The following is an 11,657-nucleotide window of genomic DNA, read 5'->3' as shown; positions in this document are numbered from 1 at the left end:
GTAGAGTAATGAGACTCCTGCGCATACTTAGCGCAAATATGTGGATACTACAATCGACTACATGCTTACATACATACATACATAAATACATATATGTAGTAAATATAGTAAATGTAGTCTGTGCATAGTTCCTTTGTCTTTGCTGTTGGTGGGAAGAATTCCTTTGCGTTAACTAAGTGGTGTATGCCCTTTATTGTACCATAGCAATTATAGCTTTTCAGATTGTTTTCTGGTTGTATAATGTCATGCCTACATGTAAAATACGATTAAAAAGTAATTAAGATATTTGAAAAGGTGAACAGCACAAACTACGCTCATTAGTTAATTTGAGATAATTTCATTTGGCAGGTGCACTTAGCAAAGCTTAATACGTAATCAAACGTACTTACTTCAAGTACTAAAGAGTTATACAAATATTGGAGCAATTTTTCAACGTCTGGTTAACAACCACCTGTCAGTTCATCTCTGGTTAAAAAAAAGGATTTTTTAGCAAAAGAAGGGGCCTTAATTTAGTTAATCGGAACTTAACTGACAGATGGCTGTTAAGCAGAACAGAGAGTCAACTAATTACCCTGCAGCCTCGATGCTTTCTTTACTTATATAGAGTTTAATTTACTTTTAACTCTAATCAATCGAAATATTCTGCCAGCATCTTCGAAATGGAAGTACTAGGTATGGAGAAGGCCAATCAAGTTCTGTTTAATAACTACGAGGGGATACAGAAAACATCCATATATATAGTACCCTCTAGACGTGATTGAAGAAGAAGTTTAGTAAGACAAGAGTATTCTAACTCCATCTATACCGATGGATCAAAATTGGACAAGATTTAATCATCATCCCTCTTTCTAAGCGTAAACCGAATTCAGCCAGCATCTTCTAAGCGGAAGTAATATGTATAGAGTAGGTCTGGTCAGATAGCAAACATACGCACGAATAGCCAGCCATTTCTGGCTTTGATGACGCCAAGGACTATTTCCAATGTATTCAAAAACTGCAGGAGGGCTTTAAACTCACTGRCAAGTMAACTCGAATATGGAATTAATCCTTGGCGTAATCGTGACTTGTGTCGTTCAAATTATAAACTCCGGCTCACAGGGACCTTTCGGCAATGAAAAGGCAGGCGAGCAGGCAATGCTAAGGAGCTTCTTTAGACAAATCCTTGGAGTCAGTACCATGWCCGCTGGGAACGATTAAAAGGGAGCTTTGTATGCACTTTGAACAAATAATTGAAGGCACATGAAACATAATAACCAGCAGTTAGATAACAAAGMAAATATGACTCAAATGTGAGAGGAGTTTTAATATAAAATTTTAGATCGATATCTCAAAAACTGAGAGACAAGAAAAGACAGACGAATTTATCACGGTGATTAGAGTCTATGAYGTTTTCCATTCAAGGTATAAATATTGTTTTCTACGATGTTGTCGATATTCACAGCAATAACTATCAATGGAAGTATTTATAGTCAATTTTGCGAATTGGCCTTTCCCATAGATTGTATCAGCTATCCCTATAACTGCCTTGCTAAAATATGTCAGCACGTTGAAGCATTTTTTGGTAAAACTTATATAAGCGTGCAGTTRTAGCGTAGAGGTCGTTTATGCGGCCAACACACAGAGGGCCGAAATGTGGGTGTGGAATGCTCTGGTGAATTGAATTGAATTTTAATACACTACTAGGTTTATTCTAAACCGATTTGCACCATGATACATACAAATATATAGCATTTGGGTGTGTATGTGTATGCGTGCTGCAGCTCGTGTACAGGAAACTCATTCGTTAAATGGCTTAGTTGTGATGGCACAGGCAGACCTACAATGCCATACAGTTAGTTACACGTAGGCGGTTGGGGCGGGCGGAAATGTGCAAATGGAAAATGCACTTTTCTACAATTTTATTTTTTTTTGCACACAAGCAACGCGCCGTTGTGCTGTAAGGTGGTATTTGTGCGTTTTTGTTTTGCATTTTACTGACTGCCCGACGCTCTCAGCGCTGGTTTTACATGCCAACCGACATTTGTTTGGTAGTGAATCTGTCGACCGTGTGCTGTTTGCTGGTGTGCGTTGGTTGGCTGGCGCGCTGCAGGACTGCAGTGCAATAACGGTGTGGGTGCGCTGTGTGTGGCGCAGAGTGGCAGCTTTGGTAGACAATAACTTGCGCGGCACGGCTACATATTTACACGAACATCCATACATATATATATAAATAAATAATTTAATAGACATTTAGCGCAGGACCGCAATCGTGTCAGGCGCGTCGTGACGCGGTGTAGGATCATGCAATTACATGACACTAAACAACACACACACATACATATTCGTGTACAAGCACAGTTTTAGGTTTGTAGCTATGTGGGGACCGCGAGTGAAAGTGCAATTAAACTCAAATGGCATTTGCAATTAAGTTGAGAGTGAAATTTGTGTGCGTGAAAAGTGGGTCAACAGGGCGTATGAGTATTATGATTATTTAATAAAGTTCAGCTTACATTTCTTTGCGTATATTTTCTATTTGCTTTTCAAGTGTCGTACGTAAATTAAAGAAATTATGTGGGGCGCTTAGTGAAAATGTTGGCTAACATTGCTGTATTGATAAATAATATAAAAAAGAAAATTATGCTAAGAAATTAGCCAGGCATACGGTTGTATGCGCTGGTAAGCGCCATTCAAGCGCGCCTTAATGGTCAGCAGTAAGTGAATTATGCATAACAGACATGCTTGGCTTTTCCTATTTTTATTGGCCMTGACCCATATTGCAGCACAAAAGTCGAGTAATTGCCTTCAGTCAGTTAAAGTCAGTTGCTTATGCGCTGCCTTTTTGCATAAGTATTGCTGGCATTAATGCCAGTAATATTTATATTTTATAAATATGTGTGTGATTATATTATCAAGTATTCAATGATTGGCACTGGAGCTGCAAATTTCGTAACTATCAGTTTTTATCCGCACATTCTTTATAGATAAGTTGACCATGCACTCAACATGAAGTGATATTTAAAAATACTTAAGAAATTATAAATTATTATGCAGTCAAAAACTTAAAAATAAATTATACATATTATTATGAATATATATCAATATAAAAAATGAGAATCTAATAAATGTAGTATAAGAGGCAATGAAAATTTGTTTATGTAATCAATTTTCGTTTTCTTATTGCTTTACAAATATACGAGGCTATAAATTTAAGTTTCCACATGATTCCGAATATTTATATATATATATACCCCGGACACGTAACACCCAGGAGAAAACRTCGGAAATATTTTTCTCAAAACTTGCCATTTTAACAAAAACACCAATATCGGAATATACAACACATATCTTCCATTGAAATTGGACMAAAATCAGTTTCTTATAAAGAAAAATTTATTTTTCACGATATTTTAATGAAATTTTACACAGATTATTATCCAAAGTAACACTATAGTCTCCGAATAAATTGTCCAGATCGGATCACTTTAACTTATAGCTTCCATACAAACTAATAACCAAACTCGAGTACTTGTATGCATTTTGTTAATTTCTTCTTATCTTCATATAATTTTACATAAATTATCATCCAAAGCAAGGCTACAAGCTGCAAACATATTTTTCTGATCGGACTACTATWACATATCAAGTTTCAGATCTTCAAAACAGACATACTACGACTTTGATATGGAATTAATTTTTTAATAATTTTAAATAAAAAGAAACTATATTTTCAACATATTTGCTTCAAAAAATATTTTTTATACACCCAATATTTGTATTCATTCTCAATTACCCACAATTGCGCACAGTTCTATTATTTGTTTTGTGTAACAAATAATAACAATTAGTTGCTTAAATGCTCATGAAATTATTGTTCAGACACATATTCRTTATTAGATAGTATACTTTTTATCGCAAGTATGTAGGAAATGTTCCACTGTGCAACTACTACAATCTAAGATAAACAATTATTTTACACGACACAGTTTTGCCGTATGTAATGCCTATTAAAGCGTTTATTGATAAAAGTAAAAAAATCAAATTACAAGTTTCAATTTTCTTTATCAGCAAGTAAATAAAAGCTAGTGGTCAATTCGTAACTTTAGATGTAGCATTAAAGGAATACAGTACGCATGCACGTACATGCGTTAGGCGTGAGTCACAAGTAACAAAACGCCGAAATTAAAATAATAACAAACTATAGATTATCAGAAAATATGTTTTAATAAATATGGGTTTTTTCGCTACTTGCCACTCGAGAATTTATGATTGAAAATTTTGCTATTTTTAAGGTCTCATTATAATGACTTAATGTGATAATATTAATTTAGTAAGAAGGCTAAATCTATTTATTTTTTAATAATTTATGAGCACATTTGATATTAACTGTTGAAGTTTGATTATTTTAAATACTTTATTTTATCGATTTTTAACTCAAYKMAAAAAAGAAAACATAGTTTTTTAGAAATTTACTGCTMTACAAAAATGGTCTCAATTGGTGTCAAAGAAGCTATGCTTCCAAGYAAGAAACAATGAAAAAAAATCACTTTTTGACCCACCCTTATTATAATAATTTAATATATAATAAATATTTTATATTATTATTATAATTAAATATTTATTGCGTATATCTACAATACTATTTTTTTCTCTTTCCAGATTTAAAATTGRGAGTTTAGTTATATAACGCTGTGAAAAAGGTACATTTAAAATTCAAAATAAAAAATTAATTATTATTTATAAAATCTACTGAATTATATTGTTTATTTTTTTGTTTTTTCAAGACACTTAAGCTCAAAAATAATTAAGACCAATGTAAAAAAATCGCACAATCATAAAAAGTATTCGACTGATCCTCAAACTAACCAAAATATATCCAAAATTGTATGTAAATAATAAAAGTTAAATAATATTAAATACAAACTTTGTAAATTAAAGACGAAGAACGATAATTCTATGTAATATAATAATTTAAATATATGAAACATAGCAGCTTAACATGATAGCATTTGTTTTTAAAAAGGAATAAATTAAATATATAAAATAATATTAAAAAATTATATAAAAAATATTAACGTCGCAAACAACAGGCGAAATTTTAAAAATTTTAAATAAAAAATAAAAAAATTTCTATTAAAATAATATCATTGCTATAATAACTTTTACTAAAGCACAAAATCGTAATAAATATAAAAAAATTTAAAAACTTAAAATAAAAACTAAAATAATCATCACTATTTAYATAAATAAATAATAAAAACTTCAACAATTTAATATCTATTAAAAGTAAAAAAGAATATAATAATACAACAGTGAAATGTTTGTTTAGACAAAGCAAACAAATTAAACAAATTTTGAATATTATATATAAAATAATAATTTTTATTAATAACCATAACTAATGAGTTAAATAATACGACGGCGTCCAACACAGGCAAACACAAATACATATACTACATTGCAACAATATTGGACACACACAAACACCAGCAATACATTGCTAAATAACCGCTTAAAATAAAATACGTACATAGAAATGTTCAAAAAAGGCGAAAAGATGGCGTTAGCAAAATCATTAAAAATGTTTCTCACCATATTCGTGGCGACCACCTGCATCTACATGGTGCTGTATCAGTATCATCTGTCGCGAGAGCCAATAACGCAGCCAAAATATATTAAGGTGAGTGAGAAGGCTARGCTATTAATAAAATAGTTATTATTATACTATATTGTTTAATAAAATTTGTCAGTAAAGAGTGAAAATACACATATGTATATATTTTATGATTAAACATATATAATAATAAATATATAGTTATTTATACTATCGAAAGTAGCTAATAAGTTTTAAAAAAGCGTTCGGGTTCATGCATTGTCAAACTTACAAGTTATATCGCAATTAAATACAATAAAATAGTTAAAACTATACCATATGACAAGCATACACATGTGGGGTATGTCTTATAACCAGACACGCGTGTTTAGTTCAGTTATACCATCAATATTAAGTGATTTTTCTCCGCACTGGATGCGAATGTTTCTTACCTAGTATACTGCACCAAATCTATTGAATCAGTAGTGAAAATGTTCAATTATATAGTATAGTAATTACGCGGGTTACATATTTGCACCTGGATTTGATTTATGTATAGTACAACTATAGACAAAACAGGTTTAATAAATGTGTTTCTACTTATTCTAGCATCACTTGCGAAATTTTGTTTTCTAAACCAAATAGACACATTACCTATGCATATTAAACAACTTTTGTATTATCAGCATACCCTTTAGCTGGTTGTTCAGTTTCCAAATATCATGAAAAGTGATCATCTTATTAAAAGAATTTCATACAACTAATAATATCATTTTCATGTTCATCCTTATGCATCTTTCTACTTTCTACTTTCTCCTTATCTTTACTACTTCTACTTACACTCTTTATCTTTTCTACCCGCACACTCTCATCTATCTACTATTCGCTCATAATTTCATCACTACACTTACAGTCATTTCTTCCATTTGAATTTGTTTTGATTMTTTTTATTGCAGAACAAGGATATTTTAGCCGATGCGGATGTCGTTGCTATCGCTCGCAAATATAACTCATATTTATGGTCACCAATGTCGCTATTTAGTGCGCGACAACCACAACAGCAACAACAAGTGCAAACACCAGAAGCACAAACACAACTATCAATCAGCGAGAGGCAATCAGATGCAACGTCGAGTGAGTCGGTAACAACAGCACCCGCGGCAAAGRAAAGAAAATCAACAGCATTAACAGTTAGAGYAGCTGCACAACCGTTATCATCACCATTACAAGCCACAACACGGCATAATATTTCCACATCAAACTCATCTTCATCATTCGTATCAGTCACACCCMCATCCAYAAAAACACACACATTGTCAGCAAGCGTGACGTCAGCACGTTTGTTGAACGCCTCGCTCGGCAGCGCGCGTCAGCAGTTTATTGCGCAAAATGTTGCAGCGGTTGATAGTTTGAGGAAGCGCTCAACATCACTTGCTACTTTGAATAGCACAACAAATGCGAGRACAACAACAAAAACGACAACAACAGTTCGTACAATAGCCACAACGCATGCGGTTGAAAATGCTGCAAACTCAACGCTGCCGAATGCGCGCATTGTGACGCGTCCAGCTGTCGGCATGACTGCCAATGACACAATAGCGCTACCCGTAAATATTCGTTTTTTTTTTTTTGTTTGTATTGTCTTGCTTTAAAATGCCCTAACTCGCCCGAAAAATGCTGCAATGCTCACTTTTTATTGGAAACTGTTTTGATATTTGGCTTGCGCGCATGCAAAACACTTTATTTGCTTAGAAGTTTACGTTTATGTTCTTAGTTTTTGCCGCATGTCGCTTGCTTGTTTTGCTAAATTGCTAATTGGTTTATATTCACTCATTCACCTATAGTTTGTAGTTGGTAGAAAGTTATCTAACCCTAGTAGTTTAGTTAGTTAGTTTTTTTTCTAGAAATAAGCTTATTTTTGCATGCAATTTACACATAATTTCTACATGGACAAACTATCGCATATGACTTTGAAATTAAATTACATTATATTACGTATACGCACTGTATGCGTGTAAGACTCACGCATTTAAAGCTGCTCTATATACAATATTATATATATATTTTTCTTCATAAATATTTTAATTTTATTTATTGAAATCTTTTTTTTAATTTTAGTAACTTTTTTTTTTAAATTAACAGCTTTATTTTTAAAGTTTATAGCTGCCATACAAACTGGCCGCTTTAAATTTAGTTTTTGTATGGAAAACTCTTTTATTTATTAAGATATTCTTAAATAAAATTGGCATAGAATATTTTCCAAGACATTTCTTTAATGTATGAAAACATTATTGATGGGTTACAACAGCATATAGCTGCCATACAAACTGGCCAATCAAAATCAAGCCCCTGTATGGAAAACTTTTGTATTTGGCAAAATATTATTCAAAAATATTGGCTCAGAATATTGTTCAAGACAGGGTTACTATCTTCAAATAAATTATTCAAATCGGACTATAATAGTATAAAGCTGCCTTACAAAGTGACCGATCAGAATCAAATCGTTGTATGGAAAACTTTTTTATTTGAGCAGGTATCTATACAAAATTTTACATGAAATATTGCCTAAGACAATGCTATAATCCATGATCTGATCGTTCAAAATCAAATTCTTCATAGGAAAACTTTTTTGTTTGAAAACATATCAACATAAAATTTTTCATAAAWTATTTTGAAAGCCAATGCTAAAAAATCGAAGAAAGGGTTCAGATCATACTACCCTTGCATATAGCTAAAGACTTTTTTGAACCCTTTTAAGCTGTAAAAAAATTGAACTTTCAAGCTATTAGGGCTTCGCTGTAACCCAAGCTATAATTTTTTCTTCTTTTAAAATAAAATTCAAGATTTTTAGTTTACAAAAAATTATTACAGTTTCCTCATGAGCTAGCTCCAAATTCATAGAAAAGTATATTTACGCTTATGCCAGTGATATTATGCATAAAAATTGCGCCAATTTCAAGAAATTAGGTCAAGAATAGCATTCTCTTTATGCAGTATAGAAAATTCTGTGCCAATTCTTCAACGGCACAGGCCTTTTATACGCTATTTACTAAAGTATAAAATTACTGACGAATGTCACTGTCATATTTACTAAACCTTAACACATAAAGCAACTAATGAAAGCGCAAATTGAGGAATTGAGAGCAGAAAAGCCGAAAAGCTTTGCATGCATTGGGGTAACCATAACTACGCAGCGAATTACCAGAATAGACAAAAGCATTTTGCAGCTGCATTCAAATGCAGTTCAGTTTTATGCAAGTAGAGGTGCATGTGTGCGGCGGCTTTGATTGCCGACTATGAAATGAACTGTGGCAGGCAGTTAAGCGAAAGAGCGATTTACATTTGTACGAGTAATTTCCCATTTGCATGCGCCTAATTTGAAAATTGCTTGTGTGCCATTGCACAGTGTTTATGTGCATATGTATATTATGTGTGTATATGCTCAAATGAGCGCAGCACTGACAACGAATTGCATGTGCAAAGCACAAATCGTTTATTGAATTAGCATAACACAAATAATAATAATATTTAATTATAATAGTAGTAATAATTGGGGAAAAAAGTAAATACTGTTGTAAATGGCAATGCAATTTGCTCGCATGTTCGATTTTCAAATATTTAGTTTTATTTATTGCAATATATTTTGCCAATAACATATTTGTGCTAACAAATGAGTCGATACTCGCTTTGACGTTAACCTAACAACTAACAACTATCTCTTAACGTCTTCTAAATTCTTCATACAAAGATTTACGAATCCGTGATTCTATGGAAATACAAAAATTCAGAGAAATTCGTTGTTAACTTTTTTCTAAGATAAAAATTGGCAAACATATATGTATGTACTTATTGACATATCTAGATCTACCTTCTTCTTCATTACTAGCGTACACACCGCTTACGCGAATATAGCCGATAGGACATGGCAGATCTTGCTTTTCATGAACATAAAAAATTTGGTAGCAAACATGGAAACATTTTTTATCCATGCGATTTGCACACGCAGTTTATATGGACTTGTCCGGTTCAAAATTGAACTTGAGGTTATATCGAACTAGCTGCACTAACAGAAAAACTTAAGAATAACATTTCGATGCTGATCGTGGTTCGAATATTAACAAAGAAAAATATGAAATAACTTTTTTTGGTCTTTGCTTTATAGAAATATTAAGACTAATGAAACGATAGGCTTGTACACATATATTTATCTTCCCATCTTGCATTACTTTCTGCTCTTATGAAAGCAGCAACTTTCCTGTGACTCGTGAAAATCAAGTCTATACCCAGACTATTTTATAGAGTTCATAGAAATCAGCTCTAAGCCCTTGCAAATCTAACAGATATTATTACTAGACTATTCTAATGTAATTTCCTTCCCCTTTTTTGTTCAGTGTTTATATACATATATAAAATATAGCTCTTCTTTTTGCTAAAGTTCTTTTCTCAAATACACTTTTTTTAAAAATAACTTTCCTTATTTGCGGCTTTTGCTTGCTAGCTGCCCAACTAATTGCGTAAAACTCAATCAAAATATGAAAACACAACTTAAACAACTGACTAACGTGGCAATCTACTAACCAGCCTAACAGCCTATTGCCAGCGATGTATATATGTATATACTGTACATATGTATATTTATTTACATAAGCACATCTATACAAACAACTTACTAGCATAGCTATAAATATCTACCACACATATAGTATATCAGTATTTTTCAATGAATATCAAATACGAAAAGCACATAAATAACTTTTACTTACTTTTTTCCCATTTTCGCATCTCAACAGCCACCACTGTACATTATTACACCGACTTACCGTCGCGCCGAGCAATTGGCGGAATTGACACGACTCGGCTACACGCTGAAGCATGTGGTGAATTTGCTGTGGCTCGTGATTGAGGATGCGAATCAAACGTCGCCGCTGGTGATACACACACTTAATCGCATTGGTGTGCCTTATGAGTACTTTTTGGGTGAGTCTTATATCGTTCATGTATACTATAGTCTATCTATTGTAGATATATGCCTTTTATGTGCAAATGTTGCTATGTGAGCAGTTGTGCACACAATCCATATGCTTGTGCTTTTGTGCGTAGTGTCTTCTTTAATTATTTGTATGCATTTTCTTGCACTTGAATACCTTGCCGCAATATTATCAGGGTCACAAGACCAACTGACTGTGCGCGGTGTCAACGCTGCTGTTATTGTGCCAAATGACTTGCTAGTGGCATACTTTTGGTATCTCCATTAGGAATTCCTTTCATCATTAGCTTTTGCTTCTTTATTTCTCCCTTACACGATCTCACTTTACGTAATTGCGCACAATTTGATTACTCACAATTTTATTGCTTTCATCACTGCCCTTTTAATATTTTTTGACCATTTTTTCTTTTATGAATTTCTTCTACTTAACGCAGCACCCATGCCGGATGAGTATAAAAATACGAAAAAGGCTAAACCACGTGGTGTTTCGAATCGAAATCGCGGTCTGGATTATATACGCGCTAATGCGACCAGTGGCGTCTTCTACTTCGCGGATGATGATAACACTTATGACATCTCGATTTTTGAGCAGGTATGTAATGAAGGTTGGAGTTTTTCGATATTTTCTTTAAAAAAGGGCGATTTGAGGCGCATTTTTTATTTTTCTAAATTCCTGGGTAAATCCAAATTTATATTTTCTTTAATAAAAATATGCTCCATGTGTTTCTGCATATTTCTGCATTTTTATTTTTTCTCTACGACCAGTAATTTAAAAGTTATAAGCATTTTTATATTCGCTTGAATTCGGCGGCTGCTTGCTGCATGCTCCTGGTCGCCTGGTAGAAATCTGAGATTTTGGTACCAAATTGAATGCAATTTTTCTGCAGCGGCGGCGGGATGCGCAACAAATCTGGTGCATACGCAAAGGGGCAAAATGGGAACACGGATGCGGGCATATACATTGCATACGCAAAGGGGCAAAATGGGGAACACGGATGTGGATATGCACTGCCCGGAAACAGGACCTCGACCGGAAACGGAATTACGGTATCAAACTTCCGGTCCGAAACCAAACCGGAAGTAGTAAACCGGAACCGGAAG

The 11,657-nt window shown here is 33.2% G+C and overlaps 1 protein-coding gene across 2 annotated transcripts in view; it reads left to right on the top strand.

Annotated features, from left to right (window-relative positions):
- Positions 1 to 5,317: 5,317 nt before the first annotated feature.
- Positions 5,318 to 11,657, top strand: part of LOC108969731 (galactosylgalactosylxylosylprotein 3-beta-glucuronosyltransferase P) — an 8,332-nt gene continuing 1,992 nt past the window's right edge. The window contains exons 1-4 of one of the 2 annotated variants that reach the window (XM_018934622.1): positions 5,318 to 5,656; positions 6,526 to 7,176; positions 10,360 to 10,546; positions 10,991 to 11,148. In XM_018934622.1, the coding sequence (XP_018790167.1) occupies positions 5,513 to 5,656; positions 6,526 to 7,176; positions 10,360 to 10,546; positions 10,991 to 11,148 (1,140 nt within the window). In that variant the 5' untranslated portion in view covers positions 5,318 to 5,512. The remainder of the gene's footprint in view (positions 5,657 to 6,525; positions 7,177 to 10,359; positions 10,547 to 10,990; positions 11,149 to 11,657) is intronic. The other variant, XM_018934623.1, reaches the window with a different exon arrangement.

The sequence above is a fragment of the Bactrocera latifrons genome, unplaced genomic scaffold (genome assembly GCF_001853355.1).
Source record: "Bactrocera latifrons isolate USDA-ARS-PBARC rearing strain unplaced genomic scaffold, ASM185335v1 scaffold_264, whole genome shotgun sequence".
NCBI classification, from domain to species: domain Eukaryota; kingdom Metazoa; phylum Arthropoda; class Insecta; order Diptera; family Tephritidae; genus Bactrocera; species Bactrocera latifrons.
Note: the sequence above shows the minus strand (reverse complement) of the source record. Positions and strands in the feature narration are given on the sequence as shown.